Here is a 27,172-nt window from a genome sequence, read left to right as displayed (position 1 = left end):
TCCATGAGTCGCTATAAAGATAGGGAATTGGCCATTTTCCTTGTTCAGCAATATCTAAAGCCATTTGGATGGCTTTTGTCTCTGAGAACTGAGTTGATTCACCTCCCTCAGCAGCTTCTGCAACCTGTAATGTGGGTCTCCACAGATGACTATCACAACTTCCTTGAAAATGTACCTGTCCTTTACACCTGCTAGATGTCCAAAGGCTGAGGGTTTGTACTGTTTTTTGATAACCTTGTTAAGGCCCCCTTCCCTAGACAGGAATCCCAACTTCTTGGCTTCCCTGCCTTCTTATTCTGAACTGCTGGCTCCACTATCCAAGCATCAGAGCAGCCAGGGCTTGCCTGAATGGTGGCTGAAGTCCTTCCATATGTCCCACAGCTTGCCCAGAGATATGGAGTGCTTACCACTGGCTCTTCCTCTTGTTCCCATGATGGCCCTGGTTCAACCTCATCCTTTCCAGGATGTGCTGTTTTCCTTGTGCACTTTTCCTGCACAGGGGTGACTGAGAGTGGCACAGGCTGCCTCTCTGGTGTAGCTGCCATGTCTGTTGGTCTGTCTGTAGGCCCAGAGATCTCTTCCTCTGTGTGCTGAACAGCTCTGACAGGCCCCAACATGTCACAGTGATTTCTATCTCATGACTTTCTGGGCTGACAACATCCTTTTTCCAAACTCAAGCAGGGCCTTCAGAGCCCTTTTATCAGTGGAGAGATAGGAAGGCATGATTTTTGAAGAAACTAAATGTGAACAAACCCTGTAGGCTTTTACTAAGCTGTTGCAAAGGAAGATACCATCACTGTGTTTCAAATGTGTTATAAGTGGCAGACCAAGGTGTCTTGGAGTGTTTGGAAGAAGGTAGAGAAGCTGAAGAAAGGTTGCTGTTGTCTGAAATGTTTCTTCTTGTGTATTCAAACTTCCTTATATTTGAAATAAAGAAATGTTTTAAAACATGCAAATGCTTGATGCAAATTCTTTACCAAGTGTCCCCAGTGATAAATGACTGCATGCTGGCTGTTTAAACAAGAAATCACTGGATTACTTTTCCACTCAGTGAATGCCTTTCTCTGTTTTGTAGAGGAGGTTGCACTGTTTGACAGAGCCACATACTTATTATCTGGTGGATGTTGACACAGTGTAGTTGGCATTAATTGAACGATGCTAACTGCTCGTTAATTGAGACCGTTAGCTGAAATTTGTCCCCAAATTCAATGACAGCAGTTGACTGCAAATAGACAAGAATGTGAGAGTATTCAATTGATCAATCTTCATAGAAGATGAAGAATGAAATTGAGTGCTAATTTCTGAGGCTTTATGAAAAAAAGCATACTGTAAGTAACAGACTGAAGGGCTTTAAATGTCTGTAGCAAATCCCATCCACTTGTGTCTCTCTACTAGTCTCTGCTACTAGTCCTTTAGGTTAGTGCTGATGCAGAGAGCTGTGCCTCATCTATGTCTTAACCAGGATTTCCATGTTTCTATATGATTCTATGATTTATTTAATCCAGTAGATGGTCTGAAAAGATGACTTATGACTTATGCTCCACACAGTGACAGGAAGATTCATAGACTGGCTTAGGTTGGAAGGGACCTTAAAGATCATCTAATTCTAACCTTCCTGCCATGGGATACCTTTCACTGGATCCAGGAACACCTCTCCTACAATAGGCTGAGGAAGCCGAGGTTGTTCAGCCTGGAGAAAAGAAGGATCTGGGGACACCTAATAGTGGCTTTCCAGTACCTGAAGGGCACTTACAAGAAGGCTGCAGAGGGACTGTTTACAAATGCTTATAGTGATAGGATGAGTTCTTCACCATGAGGGTAGTGGAACAGGTTGCCCAGAGAGGTAGTTGAGGCCCCATGCCTGGAGGTGTTCAATGTCAGTCTTGACAAGGCTCTGAGCAACCCGATCTAGTTGATGATGTCCCTGCTGCATGTGGGGGGGTTGGAGTAGATGACCTTAGGAGGTTCTTACCAACCTAAACCACTCTATGTTACAACATCTCTTACATTAGTTACATGAAAAAAATTAGTTAAATAGACACAAAATGAAATTAGAAACAGGAGAAATCTTTGTATATACTGCAGCTTAATTCACATGTATGCAATGAGTTACCCAGGCAATTAAAGTCACTTGGTGCAAGAGATACAAGAACGTTGCTTGGACTTAAATACTGTAAGTATGTGATGGCAGAAAATGGTATAAATTTATCTGGGTGTCTGTTTCTATAAATGTAAGTTATGCCCTGTGCTGCAGTTAAATTTTGTTGCTCTAGGGTGTTTCCAAAGTGAGATAGCTCATCTTAATAGGCTTCTTGGTAAACATAATGGTTCTGCAGTCAGACTATGTAGCTCATGCTTCATGGTCAAACAAGCGAGGAGTAAGTAGTCTTGCTCTTGTAACAGCTGCAGACACCAAGGCAGTGAAATTGAACCTGCTCTTTGAAGATCACAAGTCTGTTTTACACAAAATGCATACAATTGTTGTTCCAAAGAGGTGTCTAGTATTTTTTATGTGTGCTTTTAAAAGCTGGCTCGAGGTAATTATCACACAAGAAGCCAGGCTGCAGGTAGAGTTAGTGTATTTAAGTGTCTAGTTCACCTTTTCAGCTGATTCTTATAGCTCTGTTTTGTCACCGAGATCTATTTCTGACTAGGAAAATGTTTTGTTACAGGTTTTGAAACTGCAAAGTCTCTTGCACTGCATGGGGCACACATTATCCTGGCCTGCAGAAGTACATCCAGAGGCAATGAGGCTGTACAACGCATTCTTGAGGAATGGGTAAGTGAATGGATATAGTAGCCAGCACTAGGCTGTGTTTATCAAGACGTGAAGTCTTTCGTGCAGTACAGGCAGTGAAACAGATATTACGTTGCCATGCAGGAGTCTAAGGAAGAAGGCATTTGTCCTACTTTGTAATATCCTGTTCAGTCACTGGTGTATCAGTGATGGAGATGTTTCATTTCACACGACTGTATTTGAGCACAAGGCTTGGCACACTGTTCTCTGTTACATACAGAAGGTGAAAATGTTTGACAGAGCCACTGAGGCATGTTTTATAGTTCATGGGACAGAGAATTTCCTGAACTAAAGTGTATAACTAGTTGAAGGAGAATTTACACACTTGGATATTAGAGAGAGCCACTATGCCGCCCAGAGCTTTTATACTGTGAGAGATTTCAGAGGATCAGTCTTAACATTTTTCAAAACGAAAAATGTTTTCTTCCTTTTCTTTCCTAGTCCATCAGGCCCAACAGCACTACTGTCAGGCAGTCTGTGTCAATGTTTTTTTCCTTCCTCTTTTGATCATTTTCCTTCCATTTTGTTATGTAAGTACAAGTTGCTCAGTACTTTCCATTCCCTTGTTTCCCTTTGACTCCTAGCTTCCTCCCTCTCCCATTTTTAATTTTATTTTATTTTTAATCGTCTAAGACCCTTATTAAAATTTATCCAATGTTTGTAATTGATTCCTTCCACAATCATATAGAATAGAGTAGAATAGACCAGGTTGGAAGAGACCTTCAAGATCATTGTGTCCAACCCATCAACCAGTCCAACCCACCTAATCAATTAAACCATGGCACCAAGCACCCCATCAAGTCTCCTCCTGAACACCTCCAATGATGGTGACTCCACCACCTCCCCGGGCAGCCCATTCCAATGGGCAACCACTCTCTCTGTATAGAACTTCTTCCTAACCTCCAGCCTAAACCTCCCCTGGCACAGCCTGAGACTGTGTCCTCTTGTTCTGGTGCTGGCTGCCTGGGAGAAGAGACCAACATCCGCCTGTCTACAACTTCCCTTAAGGTAGTTGTAGAGAGCAATAAGGTCACCCCTGAGTCTCCTCTTCTCCAGGCTAAGCAACCCCAGCTCCCTCAGCCTCTCCTCATAGGGCTTGTGTTCCAAACCCCTCACCAACTTTGTTGCCCTTCTCTGGACACATTCCAGCAAGTCAACATCCTTCATAAACTGAGGGGCCCAGAACTGGACACAGTACTCAAGGTGTGGCCTAACCAGTGCAGTGTACAGGGGCAGAATGACCTCTCTGTTCCTGCTGGTCATACTGTTCTTGATGCAGGCCAGGATGCCATTGATGAGTGTTTCTAGCTTTATTTCCCAAGCTCTGAAAATATTTCAACTGCTCCCAGATCATATGGGAGAATACTCAGTAGTAGTAATATTTACACATAAGCAGTTTTCACATAATTATAATATTTATTAGTGCAAAACCAACAGTGCTTATTTACAAGTATTTCCAAGTAAGTGATGTTTGTAATGTTGTTCATTTTTGCAACCACAAGTTTCTTCAACAAACAGCCTCTGAATGTAGGCTTTTTTCTCTTGCCCATATGATTAATGATTTATAGTCAAGGATTTAGAGGGAAAAATACCCAGTTAAATATATGATCTTGTATGTAACTAAAAAAAAGACAGTACTGAGCACCTTTAATTGAAAAAATATTCCATTACCCCTTCCTTAATTCTAAGAACACTAATTCTAATTCTCTGAGTACTTAGAAGGCACTGGGAGTTCAGGAGCACTTGTCTTAATACCTATATTATCTCACCAAAAGCTAATGAATTGTTCATTGAATGAAGATCATTGAAGGTCAAATTACTTCAGAAACACTAAATTTATTTACTTACAGTTTTTAAATTCTAATTGTTCAGAAAGAATCTCAGCTGTAAACTGGGTAGCTGGAAAACCTTCAATGCATCTTTGTAATGGCTTTGTTGTTGTTTATTGAGAGGGACTAATTAACTTTGATTATTGCACTAATATTATGGCACTTTGACAGTCCCTCAGATTTATGACTCTGGGAAAATAAACAAATGAAATGCAGGTGCTGGAGCAGAAAGAATAAGTTATTACTGAACTTTAATTACTTGGAGTGTGTAACCAGGAGAGAATTAGTTGATGAATTACAAGATGCTTAAAATTTACATCAAATTGTAAGCAATCTTGAGGCAAACAAACACAAAAACCTGCCCCAAAGTCAGCTACTGAAAACAAAAAGACAAAGATTAATTTGATTGATTGATACTAATACTAAAATATTGATGGATGCAAAATATCAATTTTTAGCTTATAGGTGTAACAGTGGAGCAGGAAATTGTTAATTGAAAATGGTTTCCTAAAATGATAGATTTTAAGACAAATGTCAACAAGCTCTGGTTCAGACAGATTCTTGGTACATAGCTTCAACTGTCCTGCTATAAAGAACTTCAAAGCATCCACAGCATTGTGTCTGCCTTGTTCCTAGGGAAAGCAAGATTATTTGAAGGGAAATTGGTTTGCTTTTCAGTTTGGGACCTATTTAAACAAAAACACAGCTTCACAAAGCTGTAGAAATAAATGCAATTCCTGAGAAAAAAACCCCAACCACCACCACCAAACTACACCAAAAACACTGAACCCCCAGTCAAACCTACTGTAATGCATCATTTAAAGCCAAAGTAAAGCATATATAACAGTACTTAGGAAAGCCATCCAGCTTGTTCCCTTAGTGAGTCTGCACGTGAGATCCTTGTCTGGAATGCCATGCACTGAAAGTCTGCTGAAAGAGAGCTCTGCTTTGGGTCTGTTGTACTTCCAAATACATTCTTAGGCAGACCCCCCCCGCCTCCCAGTTTCAATCTGGCTTTAGTGAAAGCTGAAAATCAAGTTTACAAAGGGAAAATGGGACAGCTAAATGACTTGGAAAAATTCAATTGTTAAGAAGAAAATTGGAGAAATAATGGGAGCAAGTTTGGTTGGTTGTTTGGGTTTTTTTCACATTACCTGTCATTATGTTTGAAAAACAAATTCCAAACTGATCTTAATTTGCCGTTGGAAACAAATCTAGAAAACTCCATTTTCAGCAATTTATGTCCAAAGAGGTGTTTCTTACAGAGAGTTTGAGCCATTTGAGTAGGGATTACCCACACAAACTTGCTAATTACTTAGATAACTGACATTTATTTGCAGCTTGCAGTGTTCCAGTTATTTTCCTTCTAAACTCCAGCACTGTTTTGCTCATACTGCAAACAGAGCGTAATTGCCTTACGTAAAGCGTTGTGACAAGTTTTAATGTGACTGGTTGAGCTAGTCTGGCACATATGACTCTTAGAGAGAGGTGTAGTTCATTCGGTTATTGCAATCTAAAGCTTTGTGTGCATGGAGAGAGAACAAGGAAGAGAAAGCGTGTAAAAGCAGCAGATAAAAAGAGAGATCAGCACAGCTTTACATTTGATATCTCAAAAATGAATGTTGTTCATGCATGATGGCATTCAATATCAATTTAAAACTGCTTGATAATTTCTGGCTCAGAAAAGAGGAAATTAGAATTCTAGAGTTATGATTCATTTTAATCAGAAAGAAATTGTCAAACATAAATCTCTCCTTGAGTAGTGAAAAGGCCTGAAAGCAGCCAAGAAAAAATATCAATACTTTGCAAAGGAGGAATGATTGTTCCAATTCGTAGCTTAATTGACTTTAAGGCTTAATGAAAAACACTGCAGTGCTGTCTGTACACAGAGTTGCTCTGATGAACATTGAAATCTATGCTCCAGGAAGAGAAGCTAGGTAATTTATTTTACATTATTATTGATATAATTTTCTAATTGAGTATGAGCAGAATGTTTGGATAAGACTGCGTGGCTCCAGATGTTAGCAGTATTCTCAAGAAAATACTTAAGAATATGAATGAATAAAATATTCCATAAATCACAACTTTTCTTTGCTGAGAAGCTCTCATTTATTTATTCCTGTCAAATAGTCTTTGAAGTAGATATTAAAAGATAAATTGCAAGTTTAATATTTCATAAAAAGTATGTTTCTTTTGTAATTATTCCTCAGTGTTAAGCCTACAGCTACATGAAAGATTAGATTAAACTGTAAAAAGAAAAATTGGCTTTGCTTTATATGTGGAGACTTATAAGGTAGAGATATGACAATAAAAGAGAGAAAGGCTGTGAAGAAAACCAACAAAATAAATGTGACTCCTTTCCCCAAAAGTATTCTTCACCTAAGGAGTGATTTATGTTCTTGCTGATTAAGTAACTGAATGAAATTAAAGCCTGATAAGTGAGTCTTTGTATCCCAATTGTAATCCTGTAAAGTGCAGACAGACAAGCAGCAAACTGGGCGTGTTTACACACAACATGGGCAACAGTTTTCATGTGTTGACTATGTGTATTTCCTGCTCAAGAAAGGGGGTCTGATCTCCTACAGAGTGTTTGTCTCCACTGGTGTCCTTGGTTTACCATTGCTGGGTAAGGCTACTCTCAGAGAGTTGTGATCAACAGCTCGTTGTCCAGATGTAGACCAGTGACAAGTGGTGTCTCTCAGGGGATGGTACAGAAAGAGTGATTGCCCATTGGAATGGGCTGCCTGGGGAGGTGGTGGAGTCGCCATCACTGGAGGTTTTCAGGAGAAGACTTGATGGGGTGCTTGGTGCCGTGGGTTAGATGTTTGGGTGGTGTTGGATTGGTTGATGGGTTGGACGCGATGATCTTGAAGGTCTCTTCCAACCTGGTTTATTCCATGTATTCTATGTACTGGGACTGGTGCTTAACACCTTTGTCAGTGACAGATAGTCAGTGGGATAGAGGCACCTTCAGCAAGTTTGCAGATGGCACCAAGCTGTGTGGTCTGGTTGACCAAGTCCTTCTGCCATCCAGAAGGACTTGGACAGCCTTGAAAGGTGGGCTTAAGCCAACCTCACGAAGTTCAACAAGGCAAAGTGCATGGTCTGGGTTGGGGCAATCTTAAGCACAAATATAGCCTGGGTGAAGAGTGGCTCAAGAGTGGTCTGTAAATTTTAAGATATTTAATAGAGGATTTTCATACCAAGGCTGTGTATGAGTACATTAAAATCAGCTCATGAAATTATTATTGGAATTAACTTGCATTAATGACTCAGAGAAGACATCTCGTCATGATGAGTGGCACGTTATAATTTATGGAAAAAGCCTGAAGAACGTGTAAGAGAAGGGTTTGGAGATGCAGTGAATACTGAATGAACAGAAGCACGTGCATTGGTGTGAAAATATTATTTCCATTGTTATGCTGTTGTTTGGTAACAAAGAATTGCTTTGTTTCAAAGCATGATATTCTAAAACTATGTGTTGTTGGCTCACATGCCACCACTGTTTCTGATACACAGCAGTAAAAACCTGCAGTGTGTAGACATGTTTCATCTTCAGGGCTCTGAAAGGTAACCATGATGAAGAATCAAGATAAAAGCAGTTAGCCAAACCTTACTATAGGGAAAAGGCCTTGCAGGAAGAGACAGTGTCTTGTACTATGCTAACTGGTAATGCAATAAAAAAAATTTCTTCTTCAGTTTGCCTCACAGGCAGTCACAGGCACTCAAACTAAGGCTTTATTGCTGCTGCTGACTAGAATGCTTTTTTTCTTTTTCCTTTTTAAGGTTGTGATGCAGCTCTTTCTGAGGTGAAGGAATCTTTTAATTAACTAATTGCAATGGATTTGAACCTCGTGTTACAGCAGAGGATTGATAGTATAAGCCTTAATCACTACTGGTGCTAGTAACAACTGATTGAAAGAATGAAAGTACAGCCAGAATTTGGCCATAATGTTCAAGAATTCATTAAGTTCCTGTCAGTAATCTGCTCAGCTGGGACATCTTGAGAGAGTGATGTGTGCTATGAAGTTATTTTCCAAATACAGATCGACAGTGAATTGTTAAATAATGGTAGACATAATTTTTAAGCAGTAGTAGGGTGTCTACACAGCAGTAAGGAAAACTAAATGTAATAGCCTGCTAACAGACTCTCTTAGTGAAAGGAAGTGGCTATGCCTTTCAGTTTGAGGGCTTCTATATTGGGGTGGTAACTCTCCACAGGGCCATGACTAACCTGTCAGAGCTATTGATCTTGTTATCAGTGAGAAATCTGTGATCTTCAAGTTCTCCTGCCAGATTAATCTCCAAAACCAGCTGCAGATGAGTGACTGTAGCTGCTGACAAGAATGTGAGGCTTTTTAATGATCAGCGAGGAAATTTGTGCTTATATAAAAAACAAACACACATAAAGTTAAAAACATTAAACAGTTTAACCAACATTTACATGGATGAATTGTTGAAATCCATTTTCTTGTACACTATAAACATATGGCATGAATTTGCTCTCATTACAGATGCTGAGAAAAGGGAAAGGCAAATATTTATATTACATTCATGTTTTACAGTAAAAACACTGCTCAGTTTGTTTATACAGTTCCACTGTTACAGTTTTTATGGTTAGTAATGAAACCGCTGTAAAACAGAGTCTGAATTATATAGCAGATGTGTTAAGCCCTTAACTTTCAGGGTTGGGCATCCCTCTGAATACTGATTATCATTTAGTTAGAGAGGTGATGTACTGGCTGCAGTTGAAATGTTTCATACCTGCATCTTCATCTATAGTTGGCACTGCACTGTTACTGTACTAGAGGTAGAATTTTATTGTATGATAAATACATTGATATTTTAAAGTAATTACATTTATGAAGCATAAAGCCAGTCAGTGTGAGTGAGTGCAGGAGGCTTTAAAGGATTTGGTGAGCATTTTCCAAGCATTTAGGGTCTCAGATGCTTATATTTTCAGTAAGCAGGGATAAATTAAAAAGGTTTAATTTATTTGATGTATGTTTTGTTTCTCAATATGGTTCTTTTGCTCATATTTTTATTCTGACTCAATTGATAGCTGGGATTCAAAAAAAAAAAGTGAGTACTTAAATGTGAAAGTGCATAACAAGGAAAAGATTTCTCAAAAATATGACTATATTTTAGCTTTTATTTATCAGAACAAGGACAGCAGTCATTTCTGGATCTTTATATACTGGTTTGTACTGTACTTTAAGGCTTTCAATCAGTTGTTACTAGCACCAGGAGTGATTAAGCCTATGCTGTACTTGGTGAAACATGAAATATTGGCTGGATAAAGCAAAGATAATGAATATTATTTCTTCCCATGGGTGCAAGACCATACAGGAAAAGTGCGTGGTGAAGATAGCTTAGGTCCCTGCCCATGGCTTTTCTCTTCTTGACTCTGCAGAGATTCACTTTTCATGATACTTCATGCTCACTATGCTGTGAAACTGGCTTCTGTTGGGGTGGTAGCAAGCAAAGAATTTGGTACAAAGTGTTCTCAGAACTCAGTTCTTGTTTAATAAATGAGGATTAAGGAATCAGACATAAAGATTCTGTATCGTTGGTTTTTTAGTTCGCTGTTGAGTTTCTGGTTTATGTTGTTGGCACAACTTTAAATAGATAATACTTTTTAATGGTGATAATACAGCTAATAAACACAGCAGTGTGTACAAGAGAGTCATTGTTCTTGAAAATATGTTTGTATAAGGTGGTGAATAAATGGTCTGGGAATGTATGGTTTACCCTAGGTTCTGTCTTTAATTTTGGATATCTAGGCCGGATTGGAATTTTGAGCTAATGTTTGAATTTATAATGCTGTAGACAACTGATAGAAAACAACAGAGTGGTATCATAGTTATGAGATTGCAAACGTTTTAAGACAGTGAATTTGCCATGATTTCCTCCAGTAAAGACAAAGTTGTCTTTTGATTTGCCTGACTTCTGCTCTCCTAATTCTGTTCACCTTCCAACATCTGCTCCACACACACATATATATAAATAATCTAAAATGTAATTTTGAAAGAAGCCACAGTATCTTGCCATTCCTTAGTTTTTTTTCCTTCCAGTCAGCAGAATTTTCTACACAGTAATGTTGAAATGATCTTTCTGGTGATTTGTATCTTTAGCACAGCACTGCTGTTCTTAATGTGGGAATGTGAGTCACAAAATCCCTATCATGCCTAAAGCTTTGTAATACTACTACTTAAATGCTCTATGAGGTTTTTAAGAAAAAAATGTAAGACTCCCCCGCCTCCCCCAGCAGAAAAAAACCCAGAATAACCCCTTTAAAACTGCACTTCACTCTTAGTCTTCAACTAAATGGCAGTAGGAAATACTGTTTGCTCAACATTATTAAAATATCTGTAGATGCTTGTCTTTGAAACTACCTAACCTTTGTATATTGGCTGGAGTTTAGCTTACAGGGCACAGGGAAGGTTGGTTTGTATTGGTAATTTGCTAATGAAGCTTGGCTTTGATTGTTTCCTGAACTTTTCTCTTTCAGAGTCTATTTTCTAAAGCTATTTAGTTCATTTTTAAGGAAATCACAATATATTGCCATTTAGCTGTTGACACTGAAAACTTATTTACTGTCGTCCAGTGATACACCTTTCTTATGTAAACTGAGTTTTGCTGTCACTGGATTTCTGGTTGTTAGTTCTGGGAGAGGACTAGGGGAGTTAAAGTGGCTGGATATATATTTTTTTAATGTTTTTTAATTAAAAAAAAATCACAATTAATCTGATTGTAACATAAGCTTGTAATATATTCCATTAATGAAGAAGACAAGCTTAGCTTATGGTAAATACAGTACTAAGTGTTTATAGTGCATTTCATATTTTACATGATTCCCTTTATAATTCTGCTTATCTTTTCATTCTAATTCCCTAAAGGATGTATAAAAGAACCCCTAAAGAGAGTAATTACTGCTCTATTCCTTAACCAAGGCTCCTTTTGCAAAAAGAAATCTGAGCTGCTTTTTAAAGAAGGCAGTTTTAAATAAAAATGCAAATAAGCTGCTTTGTAACCACATTAATTACCCACCTAGCCTCTTATTACCGTGTTTGTATTGTTTGCAAACACTATTTACAGTCGTGTGGAAATTACCATTCCTGGGCTGGAGGAAGGCTGTTGTTGGTAGGTTGTGCTTTGGAACCAATTAGAGTGAACCTTGTCTCCAGCAGGGCTCCTGGGAGAAGGCATAGCCTTGCAATGTCAAATAACGGCATTAACTCAGCCTGCACAGGCACTGCGTTGTAATTATGTTATTGGTCCTCTTTTGCCTCTGCAATGAGTTTCATTCTCTGCATTTTAAAACTTAACAGGCAGCACTGTGGCTTACTAATGATTTAATATGTACTGTGATAATTTTTTTATGGAAGTCATGGTGAAATCCAGCGGGTCATTTTTGTCCCCCCCATTGGTTCTTTGCTTTAATTTTACACAGATGAAACAAAAAACCTCATGCTTGCATTCAAACTCTCATAGATGTCCATATAATTGATATTTCAGAGTAACCCCCAACTTTATTAGTTTATTTCTTCCCCAGAAGTAAACATGATGGAGTATCTGTTATTGTTGGTTGTAAATAGTGTGTTAACTGGCAGTAATTTAGTGTTTGTATGTCTTTGAATACTCTGAAGAAACTCAATGCTTCATTGAGCAGGCTGCCCAGAGCAGTTGTGGAGTCTCCTTCTCTGGAGAGATTCCAAACCTGCTTGGAGGTGTTCCTATGCAACCTGATCTAGGCATACCTGTTCTAGCTGGGGGAGTTGGACTCAATGATCTCCAGAGGTCCCTTCCAACCCCTATCATTCTATGATAGTAAAACGTAGTCTTGTTTGTTAAGTTAAATGCATACTTGTTGCTAACTTAGTATATGTTGAGTTCTTTGTGTGTGTGTGTGAGACTTAGGATTGTGAAAGAGGTCTTTAGTCTGAAATTGCCCAGAAATAAAACAAAACCATTCATGCTTTTGGAATTATGGAGGTTTTCAGATCCCTAAGAATTTGGTTTCATAGGTCACACAGTCTGAAATGTGAAGAATTAAGATTTATTATTTTCTTAGGCTTGTAACCAGTCTGTCATTATGTTTAATGAGTCATTTGAAGCAGAGGAATTTGTTGGTTGAGCTTGGTATGAGAAAGAAAATGGTAGAAAGATTGTTTTCTTCCTGCTTCTGAAACTGTGTATCTGCAGCACTGTGATGGTGTGTTAATGTTTAAAGGACACTGGCTGATAAAGACAAAAGTGTTAAGGTCTGTATCAGTTCTAGTGAAACACTGAATGTAGTAGAGAAGGAAAACAGCAACTCCAAGGTCTAGTACGACTGCGTAATTGCTCAGCATTAAAAATAAGAAATACAGAAAAAAAAGAGAAGATGTTTGTTGCTGGATCACTTAAAAATTTTTACAGTGACAAGGGACTAATGTGAGGGCATCAAAAGAAACACTAACTTGGTTCATGATCTGCAATAGCTTATAAAACTGAAGATAATTATCTGGCTCATATGACTACAGAGCAGCATAAGTGACATAAAACAAGCATAGATGGAGCTCAACAGGAATACAGAAGATGTTTGGAATATATACTTGCTAAGTAGGGTACTCAAAAGGTGCTGTTTCTTTGCTTGTCAAAGATACTTCTAAATCTTTTAGTACTATGAAGGCAAAGCATTTTTTTTTTCTTAGTTTACTGTCCTTTGTAATTTCTCCTTATCCTTTAGTTCTGTTTTAGCCTGATAATTATCTTTGGAGGCAGTGAGTTGGGGACAGAAGAGTACTGGACTTCATTTGATCCCCTGAACTTCTTTTTCATAGCCTGTTACTTTAACTTTTGTCTCACTTTGTGATATTTAGTGCTAGTTGTGAGAAATTGCACTGCTTTCATTGAAAAATCTCCATTTTAGCAATGCACAAAACCAATTTTGTTATCATGTGTCCAATGAGAAAGTAGTCCAAGGGAAGTCCAAAACTGTTGTGGCTCTATAGGTAATTTCACAAACCGGTCACTGAAACCTTTGGTGTTCATAGAATCATTAGGGCTGGAAAAGGTCATCAAGTCCAACCACTAGACATGTCCTGAAGTGCCACATCTACTCATTTTTTGATCACCTCCAGGGATGATGTTCTTCTTTTTGTATGAATGAGATGACTTTTTATCCTCTTGTTTAATGTAGTAGGTTAAGGCACTAGGGTAAATACACATGATACCTTTATGCTGAAAATCTATGACAGTTTGCTAAGAGGCTCTGCATCTAGGGTACATCAACATGCTCCTCTCAAAAGAATGTGTATTTATCTTACTCATTAAAAGATCTGTTTCCAAAGCCCACTGAAAATACTCATCGTCTGTTGTCTCCCAGAGTATTGGGTCAGGTCATAAATATCTGTGTGCATGAAGATTCTTTTCAAGGGCAGAACTTTAACTGCGTCATGTCTGTGGCCATTTGTCCACACTTAATTTGCAAAACTTGAGCTGTCTGCCAATATCTGCCATAATTTGTGTTATTAAATGGCACACATAGAAAGGTAATTGTACTCTTCTCTGATCTTTTTATTTTTTATTTTAAATCTGGAACTGTCTTACTGAGATTTATTAGAGCTGTGTTGAGGGAGCACACACAGGATATAACTACCTTTTCATTAGGAAGCAAAGTAATTTAAAGGGCTTTTTTTGCTCCTTTCTGGTTTATGTTCTGGAAGGAAGCATTTCATGCAGTGTGCCCAGGCAGCCAAGAGGGCCAATGGCATCCTGGCCTGCATCAAGAGCAGTGTGGCCAGCAGGAGCAGGGAGGTCATTCTGCCCCTGTACACTGCACTGGTTAGGCCGCACCTCGAGTCCTGTGTCCAGTTCTGGGCCCCTCAGTTTAGGAAGGATGTTGACTTGCTGGAATGTGTCCAGAGAAGGGCAACAAAGTTGGTGAGGGGTTTGGAACACAAGCCCTATGAGGAGAGGCTGAGGGAGCTGGGGTTGCTTAGCCTGGAGGAGACTCAGGGGTGACCTTATTGTTCTCTACAACTACCTTAAGGGAGGTTATAGACAGGCGGATGTTGGTCTCTTCTCCCAGGCAGCCAGCACCAGAACAAGAGGACACAGTCTCAGGCTGTGCCAGGGGAGTTTTAGGCTGGAGGATAGGAAGAAGTTCTATACAGAGAGAGTGATTGCCCATTGGAATGGGCTGCCCGAGGTGGTGGTGGAGTCACCATCATTGGAGGTGTTCAGGAGGAGACTTGATGGGGTGCTTGGTGCCATAGTTTAGTTGTTTAGGTGGGTTGGACTGGTTGATGGGTTGGACGTGATGATCTTGAAGGTCTCTTCCAACCTGGTTGTTATTTTTTTATTATTATTATTATTACTATTATCTTTATCAGTTGTGCTAGAGGGCAAAGCTGGCATTACTTTTGAATGCAGTTTTTCCTGTTAAAGTTTAATTTTGATTTTCAGTTGTGACTTACCATGTGAGAACTTTGAACCAGAGTGAATTAGATACTATGCTCCTCCTACAGCAAACAGGTGAACACTTCCTTTGTGTTTCCTAACAGCAACTCTTGTTTCATTAAAAGTACTCTATTGAGGAGGGGCATGCTCAGAATGAAATATTACATTAAAAACCCAATCTAAATGCTCTGATATTTGCACTAAACTGCTATTAATTTGGTCTCAATAAAGATACTTGGTGCATGGCTTTGCAGAAGCAGCTTTATTACTCAGTATATAAGAAGAAGCAATGGTGTGCTAAAAAACAAGCAATAGCATGCTAAAACTGCTCTTTCCCCTATTTCATTTGAGGTCACTGATACACAGCATTAACTTCAATAAACTTTCTTATATTGAATTAATGTAACAAAAGGGCTGTTTGGGGCAGTTTTTGCTCCTTTGTTTAGCTGGAGCCATGAAAAACAAGCCTTGAATCACCTAAATTAATTTTGAGCAGCATAGAAGGGGAAAATTACCATAAAATGTGTAACTAAATACCTCTGTATTTTCCTGAGTGCACTTAACCAAAACTGTTGTTATTCTGATATTGAGAAGGAATCACGGAATCACAGGAACTTTCAGGTTGGAAAAGACCCTCAGAATCACCAAACCCAACCAATAAACCTACTCTACAAGGTTCACCCCTAAACCATAACCCCAAGCAGCACATCCAGACCACCTTTAAACACATCCAGGGCTGGTGACTCAACCACCTCAGTATGTCTTTACCTTAGACTTGTACATTGTAGGTCCTCTAAATCCATACTGATATACAGGTGACAGCTATGTTATTTGTAGGTGTCTTTTGGTATTTGGCAATTCCCTAATTCTTACAGGGGACATATTGTGATCTGATTGTAGTTTGGTTTAAATGAAACATCTTTAGGTCTCTTAGGCCTTGAGTATTTGTTGATTGTGATGACAAAGAGCTATTGGTTCTTAAAGGTCCTAAACACACCACATTAGGCAACTTCAAAGGAGGTCTTAGATGAGTCTTACACTAAGGATTCTTGACAACATGGTCGACTGGTAAGGCATGTCTGATCCAACTTTGTTATATTGATAGATCCTCTTTATCAAGAAGCAGTTAAATAGCTAAAATAAGCTTATGGTTAATATCCCTTATTTTATCAAGGTGGAACCAAAATGAATGCATCTTGCTGCTGTGAGCTTTATGCATGCTTGAAATGCTATAGCAGAATAATTGCAGTAATCAACACTGCTAGGAAAGTGTAGCCAGTACTGACTGATCTGCTCTCAGCAAATGAACACACACTCTTTTTGTTTGGTTTTAAAAGAAAACAAAGGCTACAAATTACTTTATTCATTTCTTTGCTTTCTGGAGAGCCATCTCTAGTCTGATTTCCCAGGGAACCAAGGCATGCTCAGTCACTGTGTCTGCCCTTCCTTGGCTATTAACTTTGGGTCCATAGAGTGTTTATAAGGAAATTTTGTTAAAAGGATAAAGATCTCAAGGATAATTAGGTTCCTGTAAGCACTGGGCTTTGTGAAAGGGTAAATGTCCAGTCAATGGGCAGAAATGAAGGGACTTTAGGCTCTTAGACGTTAGAGAACCCTGAAGATTAGGTAGGAAAGAACGCTCAGGGCCCAAGCAGGGAAAAATTTGGTCTAGACTTGGATTCTGCCATGGTACATTGGGTGTTGAGAGTTCTCGCAGAACAGGTAATCTGCTGTGTAGAAGAATTACCTGTATTCTGCCTGCAACCTATAAAACAGGACATGAGGAGAATTTAAGTGATGACCCTCTTGGTGCCAGGGTGACATTTCATGCCTTGTGTGGTCAGGAAGCTTTACAATTTCACTTGGTGATACTATCTTATGATTTTCTAGGACCTGCTCATTAATGTGGTCATGTTTAACATGTTCTGGTTACAAACAAAGACATGAATGCGTGTACTCATTTCTAATTAATTTGTGTAATTATGTTTTATAATCTAGGTGTTTGCAAAGCAGAACGTGGTACACACCATTTACTGTCCACTGTAGCTAATAAAAAGTAATAGAATGAAATAAATCTCGAAACTAACTTTAATTGTAAGTATAGATTAGTTCTAAATTATATCTTTGTTATGTTTATTTTTAATTCTGCAGCGTTGCAGGTTTGTAGAGCACACCAATTAGTGTAGTTATTTGAAGTAATGATGAGTTAATTACTGTAAATGCTGAATGTTACTTCTGTGACAATTTAAAATGCAGTACTGAGAGAACATTTTTGTAAATGTGGGGTTAGAAGGCAAGGGAAAAAGGAAATGGTGACAATTATGAGACTAGGTAAAGTTGTAAAGATCATTTTCAACATTCAAACTGACAATGTAGATGAGAGAATTAAAAACACATGAAGAAAAGAATTCATCTAACAGTTAGGAATAAAATCTCAGCATCTCAGCTAATACTGTTGCCAAGGTGGACAGAAACGAGGTCAACCTGTATGTTTCACTGCACATTAATGTGTGAAATGAGAAGAGGCACTTTGACTGAATTAGTCTGAAACTGGTTGCTGTTCCTCTAAATGCTGCTTATGTTCACTGGGTGAAGCCTCTCTTGCTGTGTACCTCATCTCATGTAGGCTGGTAGTCTTCCATGTCAGTAGTGCTTCTCTACTACCTAAGGCAGTAAGTGTTGTCAACTTTGGTTTTGTGATTATGTTTAAAGAGTAGAAAATGCCTCTAGCTTTAAGTAGAGTGTTTTCCTTTCTGGTGAACAGTAGTAAATCCTACCATTTTGAAAGCTGTGTAATATACCTATGAGAAATGAGCTGATTCACAATGTTTCCTTGAGCATCCACACTGTAAGAGATATTAATAGCTTCCTTCAGCAGTGTCCCACTTAGAGGGACTTTGAAATGCAATATTTCATTCTGTCCTGGTTAAATTAACTTTACATTTTCTTCTGAAATGGCATGACTACCTGAAGAAAATTTGAAGTGTACTGTGTGCATTCACACTCCAGTGGGGGAAAAAGGTATCCAGAGTAGTATTTATGCATTGAATATTTGCTTTTCAATCAAGAATTGGGTGTCTCCCACCTGAGTGTGGATTCAGTATTGGAAACTGATGTCATGCACTTCTCTGCTTACCTTTTTAAAATAATGGGAGTTAAAGTCAAACTTCTGGAGTTTGTTCTGGTGACATGAGTGATAAGTTGGATTTCTACATGCAAAAGGCTATACTTTCTGCAGAAAAGTGTTCCTCTGCTTCCTAAGAGGAAGTAAGGGAAGATCTCTTCCACTACTCGGGGCAGTTTTAGGAGCCTTTTCCTGCAGCAGCAATTCTCAGTCCTGTAAGACTGGGTAAAACAATGCACAACCCTGAAACCGCCGAGACATTCAGGTTCATCTGTTTGGTCCTGTTATGACAGAAATCACTACAAGCTTGATAGATTTATTTATAAAGACTTGCTCCAATATTTAAAGTACATCTATTCCAGCATTCCTCATTTCAAGCAGGGCTGTGGATCAAGATGAAAGAAAAATTAAATTGTATATTGAAGAGCTGTTAATTGAACTGCACTGCATTTAGCAGGGGAGCATCAGCTTCAGGCAGTCAATACTACAGAGAATTTTTAATGTACTGTATCACTAGATTGTCAGTTTGCATTGGGGAATGCAAACAGACTGCTTTGACTGGCGATAAAGCCCTGGGAAACTTTTAAGTTGTTGAGGGGAGAAAATGTTATTTTGTTTTGATATGTTGTGACAAATTTGTTGATAGAACCAGGAGCAACATCTTTTTTCTTTTAGGTGAATATTATTTGAATATTTATTTGTTGATAGATTCTGATTTCTAGGTATTTATTCTTTAAAAGGGTAAAGATTGTGCAAAGATTTTTAGGTTTTTTTCCCTTTTTTTTTTTGTTTTAATGGGAGCAAAACAAGTTCTACCAAATTCTTGAACTTGCACAAATGTTACTTTGCAATTTGAGCAGGTCTGAAAGTCTCATTTAAAAATATTAGTTCTCTCTAGATATAATTCTTAAAAAATAGCATATCCAAAAGCTTTAGAAATGCTTTAGAAAAATGTTATCTCTCTTTCCTAAGGCAGTGTTAATTTCTTTTGTAGTTAATCTTTTGCACTGGAATTTAGTACATTTATAGTTAAAGATTCTTTTAACAGCTAAATTATTTAAGCATGTCTTCTGGGATAACATGGTCTGTTTGGTGTTAAGTATGAAGTACTTTTGATTTCATTTTATTCACTGATAAAAATGAAATAACTAGAGGCATTTGTAGAACCAGAACAGATTTCGGGCTATGGTGTTAGATTAGAGATGTACTATTCTAAGACATAGCTTGTTACAGCAGTCATGCTTCATGATAAGATTCTTCTTACTTTTGGTGGTCCTTAGGAAGCTTACAGTCCACCTTCAGAAAAACCATAGTGAGTCTGAGACTTGTTAATTATTTTTAGGTGTCAGTCTGTGGACTTTTCCATAAGTGTGGTAGGTATCAACATATGTATTCTATGTGTTCTATGTATCAACTAAGTGGTAAACTTAAACATGACATACAATGCTGGTGCATTGTCTTCTCTTGGAGCAGAATGATCTTTCTTAGATGTTCAGTCTGGCCCACCTCATTACCTCTGTGGCACCTGAAAACACTGGGAGTGTCTTTTGTTGCCAGCACTCATATACTGTCTAATAGAAGAGAACTTCATTCAGTTTTATGCAGGAAGACAGTCTTTGCTAGTAGGAAAACAAGGATGGCTTCAAAAAACTTAATCTTCCCATGATACTGACTCCAAAGACAAAATAGAAGAGCAAAATCCACTATGTGTAAGTATAGAACTTTGCTTCATTAACCGGGAGTTCTGCAATCATACTTTCTGCAGACATGACAGCAATTTGGGAAAGTGAAAGGTGTTTGAACAGATTTCACCCTGTAGCTGCTCACCCTGGTAGGCTGGTGTTACTGAAGTCAGTATGGATGCTGTTTATATGCTGTCAATATGGTGCATTTTCCAAGGTTCCTTGTTTTCCCCTTCGTAAAGTAATGGAATGTGTCTTAGCATGTCAAAAATTGCAAGAAGGAAGATACTGCCTATTATGAACACTCTGGGTGTCTGTCTTCCCGATTTCAAAAGGTTAATGTCTAGATAAAAGGTGTCCATTTGGTTTAAAGCTCATCCTGTACATATTTGAACTCAGCCTTGTGTGCTACTAACCTCAGAAAGATTGTGATTACTGGAATACTAGACTTAAATACTGCATAAGAAAAACCCTACTTCATATTAAAAGCTGCGATTTTAATACCTAAACTGCTTTTATGCAATTCAAGTCAAAATCATTATGCTGTGTGAATATTATTTTGAATATTTGCTTGAAAGAGTAATGTCTAGCAACATAGTCAGTGATTGCTGCACTTGTCTGAGTGAGACAGTATTTGACAACATGAATACATACAGTGACATTCAAGAACCCTTTACATGACAGCTTGACAATCACAGTAATTAAGAAAATTGTCTGAAGCTCTGGTAAGTGACATAAATCAGAGGTCAGCTTGAAATCTTACAGAAATGAACTAAAATTTTTTCAAGTGTAACAGAAAGAATGTAGATTACACAAGGAAATCCATTCATGTAGTTGAAAATTTACTTCGGCAACAAAGAAATGCAATTGAAGTGACCAGCATCAGGTGTCCACAATGTGTTCTGGTTTATTGTTGGAAGAAGCAAAACTTTCCAGTGACCTTTCTGTGATGAAAAGTGAAGTGGCAACCCTGTGACTTTTAAGGTAGTTAAAGTTTAAATGTTAATAGGTTTCAAGATGATGTGTGTATGTTTTTATTTTGTTTAGGCTGCCAGTTAATTTGTGCAAGCTCCTAATCTCTAGGCAGTCTGATTAAAAAAAATGTATGTTGCATCTTCTTTCTGTGTAGCTGCATGAGGCAGTATCTTTAAAATGTACAAAAGCCTACAAAATGCACATTCTGATAACAACAACAAATCTAATCTAAAGTGACAACTGGGAGACTTTCCCAGACGTTTTTCTCTTTAATGTAACATGACTTTAAATTGATGCAGCCCCACAGTGATTGAAAAACTCTCAGAGCTTGTCTCCCATGATTACATTTCTGATCTGTACAACTTAATTTTTTAACTGGGTGAATCTCACTTTTGCGAATGAGCAGTTTGTTTATGTTTTAAGAGGGTGAGTAACACTGATGCAAAAGCAGTGGAACTGCAAAATGTAATATTCCTGATAGTGATCCTGGTCAGCAGCACGGAGCCACTCTTCAGCTCAATGATACAAAAGTCAGCTGGTGGATAAGGCACTATTACTGAGTGCTGGATTAAGCTTACCTAGTGAAATTGTGTTAAATTAACACAGAATTAAGAGTAGAAAAAATTTAGGCAACTGTTGCCTCCTCTCAAATTACCTTTGTTGAAGCATTTTAAATCTGCTTAAGGTTTCTTGTGTCTTAAAATTTTAATTTTTTTCTATTTTTTAGTTTTATTAAAATCCTGCTATGCACTAGGATTAGGATACCTGAGAAACTTTAATATGAAGCAAGTTACATCAGATTTGATAACAAACTGAAGCAGGTTGTGTCCTTGATTGGTATAATACTTTATAGAAAGAAAGTATCCAGAATAAAATTTCAGGATAAAACTACAGTAATTTTTTATTGTTGTTTCATGGTTGTATCTGGAGTTGTGGCTGAAGTTTGACATTTGAGTTTCTCATTTATGTAACTGATAATAGATTTGAAGCTAACAGGCTCATCAAGAAAGAGAGGAGCATGGCTCCTTTACTCAAGGATGCTTTCTTGTAATTTACTCTCCCTAGTTACTCCAACTCTTTGCCTCTGAGCTACTGAGACAGTACAGTGCAAGGCAAATATTGGGGCTGTTTATTTTTTTTTTCCTCTCTGTCTTCTGCTTTATTTAAGCACAACCTGTTCTCTTCACACTGCTAGTTTGCTAAAAGAAAAAATATTTTGGTATATAGAAAGCAGGGTAGATTTAGATTGAACATTAGAAAGAAGTTCTTTTCTGTGAGGGTGGTAAGACACTGAAATGGGTTACCCAGAGAAGTTGTGGACACCTCAACCATGGAAATGTTTAAGATGAGGGTGGATGAGGCTTTGAGCAACGTGGTCTAGAAAGAGGTGTCTAGGTTGGAACTAGGTGATGTTTAAGGTCCCTTCCAACTCAAGCCATTCTGTGATTCTATGAATCAACACTGCATTTCATGTAGTTCAACCATGTCTTAGGAGTCTGATCCAAGTTATGTCCAGCTCAGTTGCTCAGTCACTAGATTGAATTTGTGAAGTCCTGGATGAAGTTGGCATGGATTTAATTTTCTTCCAGTGGTGGACAACATTGGAATTTTGTTTTCATTCTCTTTCCATGGTAATTTCATTAGAAGTGAAATGGTGAGGGGATTTGAATAATCATGGTTTCCACTTTTATGATGAAGTCCCACACACTTAAAAGAGAAGCCTTGGCCAAGCTGTTTTCAGTGAGGATTTGATGCAGACTCTTGGGCACAGTCTTTCTCCATCCCATCTCTCATCGGCCTACCATGTTTGCATTTTGAGACCTAAGGTAGCACAACTTTACCAAGGTGACTGTGGGTTTATCTGGATTTGCCCCCCAGGATATTTTTAATTAGATATAAAGGAATGAATACATTACTTTAAATTATTTTGATGAAAGAATTCTTGCATTGTCATTAACAATGAGTTAAATGAGCTAAAACTTCCCCCTAGTTCCCTATCGTTTGATGAGGAAACAAAGCAGTTCTTTGCATGATTAAGATTTGTGGTATCATGCCTGAAATGAGAAGGCATAATATCTGCTTTGTAATTTGTGTAGGGTTTTTTTAACTATTACATGACCACTGTTCTTCTTTTGACTATTTTTGCATCTGGTTTTGTCCTGGTTTCCTTTGATTTCAGATGCAGACATCCTAAGTTTACATCTATGATTTTTCATTTTTCCTTTATTGTCAAGGAGGCTGATTGATTCCTCAGGCACCTCAAAGAGAGTTGGCTTTGAAAATTCCTGAGGCTCTTTAAAAACTCCAGATCTACTGGCTTTTAGACCCATTAGACTGAATATAAATCTTTGATAGTGATGATTAAACCTCAGCAAGGTGTGTGAAAACATGTGGAAAACCTTAGGGCAAGAAGCTAATCCCTTCAGACATTTGAAGTGTGCCAGGAGTTCAGAAACCTTATTTCCAGTAGCAGTTTTGCAGTATTTTACTGGCGTTGCTCTATAGCAGCAGTTTTAACAATATATACAGAGAGCAATTAGAGGAACAATAAGTTATTTAGGAAAAAGATGATTATTCTACTGGAAAAAAAAAAAAAGAAAAAGAAAAAAGGAATTAAATCTTGTTGATAGAGCTTTTGGCCAAATCTCAGAATAGATTATTCTGTAACAACAGCATGCTTTGGGTTGTTGACCTCTTCAGTATTTCTAATCTTCCTTGTTATTGTAGCTCCTTGCATAGCCTGGGCAGAAGAGCTGCCCACACCAACAGCTGGGTGCCAAAAAATTATCTGATAGTCTTTAATATCTTGGAGTGTTTTGAAAGAAAAGTGCAATCTTTTGCCTTAGAGATTTTGATTCTCTGTTTTATCCTCTGCACGTTGGACCCACAGTGCACCATTCTGAACTGTTGTTTTGGAACATCTAGACCAGAACATCTGAGGTATCCCAACATCTGTGGGATCAGTGGGTTGTTGACATGGGATATTTTCCTGTTGGCTTTAATTAAATCTCAAGCACAATAAAAGTTAGCATAATTGGCTTTAACTGTGAGGCTGAAGATGGCAGGTTATTTAAAATACTGCGTAATGCAAACTGTAACACTAATACCTTAAGAGTAGCAAAGGTGCATATTCTGCTAAATAAACTTCAGTAATTACTTTAGGGGGTTTTCCTCTGCAACATTGTAATTTTTCTAGTTTATATTCTTCACAGACTGCTGACCACAGTGACAGTTTTGCTGTTCTTGTATAAAATAACTCACACATGTGTGCACCTGGTCTTCATTATTGTTACATTGCATATATGGTAATGGCAGAATGGGAAATTTTCTGTTCTGATTTCTGCTGATGACGCCTTGTTTCAGGTACAGCACTTTACAAGTACAATGTTCATTAAGTGTCAGTATCCATTAAGCAGCGCTAACAGGCAAGAGAGCGGTACCAAACATTCTCATCGTTTTCATAACAAGGAAGTGTTTACTATAAAATGCTACAAAACCCACAAATAAGCCAAACAACCCTACATTAACCTTTTTGTGCTGTCAACAGCATGAACATTCTTGTTTTGGCTTACTGGGGCAAATATACTTACAATAACAAAGCATAAACAAACAAATTCAAAGAAAACCTTTGAAAACTCATATCCACCTGTATAAGGCACTGACTAAATAGAGCAGAAACACTGAAAATCTCTCTTTAAAACAGGTTTCCATTGAAACTATATAGAGGTATGTTGATTAAAGTCCATTTCTGGTGGAGTTCACTTATGTGTCTTATTATGCTAGCGCTGCTGTGGCCCTCTGTATTTTAGAAAGTCTGTATTCTCACTGATTTTGTTTTCCTTGCAAAGGTTTTATTCTAGGAATGTGTGATTCTGAGAACTTTTTTCTAAACCTACAATTTACATATTTGACTGCCAAACAAAAGTCATGGTAGGGAGATTGGCTGAAGACAGGGACCTCTTTAAGGGATGACTGTAATGTCTGGAGGGATGTGAGCTCTCTCTATTTGAACACCAGCTTTCACAGAGCTGATATGTGACTACAGCACCAGAGGCTGGTAGGGTTTGGGCTATAACTTTGACAAGAGTGGTAGGTTTATTACCTGTTTGATGCAGAAGAAATGTGCTGTGCTCCAGCTAGGATTTCTGAGAGTCACCACGAGATGTCACTATTATGTTAGAAAAAACTCTATCCAATGGCACGAGTATCTGGAAAATAAATTACATAGTCCTGAAGGGTGAAAATGTAGGAATTCAAGGAAGAGATTCTTTAATGTCTTCAGCTGAGGCTTGTGCTACTTAAATACGCTCAATGTACTGACATTAGCAGCACTGTTTCCAGGTTTGTTTGTGTTCTTGTTTTCCAAGCTGGAAGGACTGTAACAGGTTTTAACTCGTTTATAGGTCAGCAAATATTTGGGTTTGTAACTTGGCAGCTGAAAGGGATAAGTCTTTGTTGTAATCTTATTTACAAAAATAGAAGCTACCTAAATATCTGTGTAACATTCCTTGTGGAGAGTAGAGAAGCGGCCTACCCAAGGTCTGTCGGTCACACTCCCTACTGACGTGGAGCAATAGTGACATCCTGTGGGAAAGGTTTAAAAAGAAGACAAACAAAAACTTCTCTAGTCGTCCTAGATTCTGCTTGGATTTAGCCGTGACATCTTTTTATTTTTTGAGGCCAGGGTCTCAAAAGTGAATTAATATCCATTCTGAACTGTGTTCAGAGGAGCATAGCTTTCCATGCTTTAATTTACACTGTTTTGGGGCATGGAGTTATTAATTTGTGTTACAGGAATGCTCATGCTTTGCTTTCATCAACCCCCAAAATTTAGAAATATTACTACAAATTAAAATAAGACTTAGATTTTACTATTTTTAAATGGGGTCAAGATAATTTACTTCAAGTCTTTTAAACATGAGAGAAAACTCACTATTTTGTGGAAAAAAAAACCCAAACAACCAAACTGTATTACTAAACTCAGTAAAAATTTGGGCTCTAAAGTATCTCAAAATCCAGTTCTAGTAGCAGAAGTAATGCCTGAGATTCTTGCATTTTAAGCCTCATATAGGATGATACAAGATTGCAACAGAAATTAGAGGAATTTGATGTTATTGGAATGATGAGACTTTAGCTGCTGAGTAACCTAAGTGCCTCACATCACAGAATCACAGAATGTTAGGGGTTGGAGGGGACCTCAAAAGATCATCCAGTCCAACCCCTCTGCCAGAGCAGGGTCACCTAGAGTAGGTCACCCAAGAATGCATCCAGGTGGGTTTCAAATATCTCCAGAGGAGACTCCACAACCTCTCTGGGCAGCCTGCTCTAGGGCTCTGTCACCCTCACAGTAAAGAAGTGTTTCCTTTTGTTCTCGTGGAAGGCTTGTGCTCCAGCCTGCACTCGTTACCCCATGTCCTGTCACTGGACATCACTGAACAGAGCCTGGCTCCGTCCTCCCAACGCTGCCCTTCACATCTTTATAAACATGAATGAGGTCACCCCTTAGGCTCCTGTTCTCCAGTCCTCTCAGCCTGTCCTCCTAAGGAAGATGTTCAGTTCATCATTGTTGTGGCTCTCTGCTGGACTCTTTTCAAGCTTTTTTTTTTTTGTTTTTTTTAAAGAGTCTTTATCTGATTTACCCCTTGTGTTGTAATTCACTGCATGTCTTCCAGTAAGAAATGGAAAACTCTTTCTGGGATTTTTCTGATTATCCTTGTTTTAAAATATAGATGGATAAAATTTCAGCCCTATCCCCATGTGAAAAGGTTATTTGCACATCTATCTAAGGTTAGTAGTTCTTGTGTGGTTATCAGCATCCTTTATTGTGCCTGCTGAAAAGGGACCAGGTGATGAGTGATGCCTTGCAAGGTTATTAGTGTTGGTAGTAATTAAACAGTGTGAATTTTCACAAGCTTGTTGTTTGGGATGCTGAAAAAATCCTGAGAAGGAGTATTATTATATGACTTGATCAAACATACAGTATCTAGAGTAGACTTGGGCTACTAGCAACAAGTGTGATGGAACAGTTGCTAAACAGTAATGTAATAAATAATTATCATTGGGTAAATTGATACCTCTGATGTCCAAAATTGTATTCATTGAACATTAATAAAACAGAAGTCTCACTCTGTTTTGAAGCAAGTTAAATTACTACTAAAACAATTACTGAAGTACCCTTTGTGTTTTAGCATGTGAAGACCATGTAGCTGGTGTGTCCTTCCTGCCACTTTGCAGGGACGTTGAAAACGCTGATTTAAAACACATCTGCTGAATGAAGTTGTAGCCATTTTTTGGGGGGGGGGGGGGGCTGTTTCAACAT

General features: G+C 38.2%; 1 protein-coding gene across 2 annotated transcripts in view; it reads left to right on the top strand.

The window, feature by feature from the left end:
- WWOX (WW domain containing oxidoreductase) overlaps positions 1-27,172 on the top strand; it is a 519,864-nt gene that overhangs the window by 14,158 nt on the left and 478,534 nt on the right. For both annotated transcript variants that reach the window (XM_054170124.1, XM_054170125.1), the window contains exon 5: positions 2,673-2,779. In XM_054170124.1, coding sequence (XP_054026099.1) covers positions 2,673-2,779 — 107 coding nt within the window. The remainder of the gene's footprint in view (positions 1-2,672; positions 2,780-27,172) is intronic.

Source organism: Dryobates pubescens, chromosome 19 (genome assembly GCF_014839835.1).
Source record: "Dryobates pubescens isolate bDryPub1 chromosome 19, bDryPub1.pri, whole genome shotgun sequence".
Lineage (NCBI taxonomy): Eukaryota > Metazoa > Chordata > Aves > Piciformes > Picidae > Dryobates > Dryobates pubescens.
The sequence above is the reverse complement of the archived record's forward strand: the minus strand, read 5'-3'. Positions and strand labels throughout refer to the sequence as shown.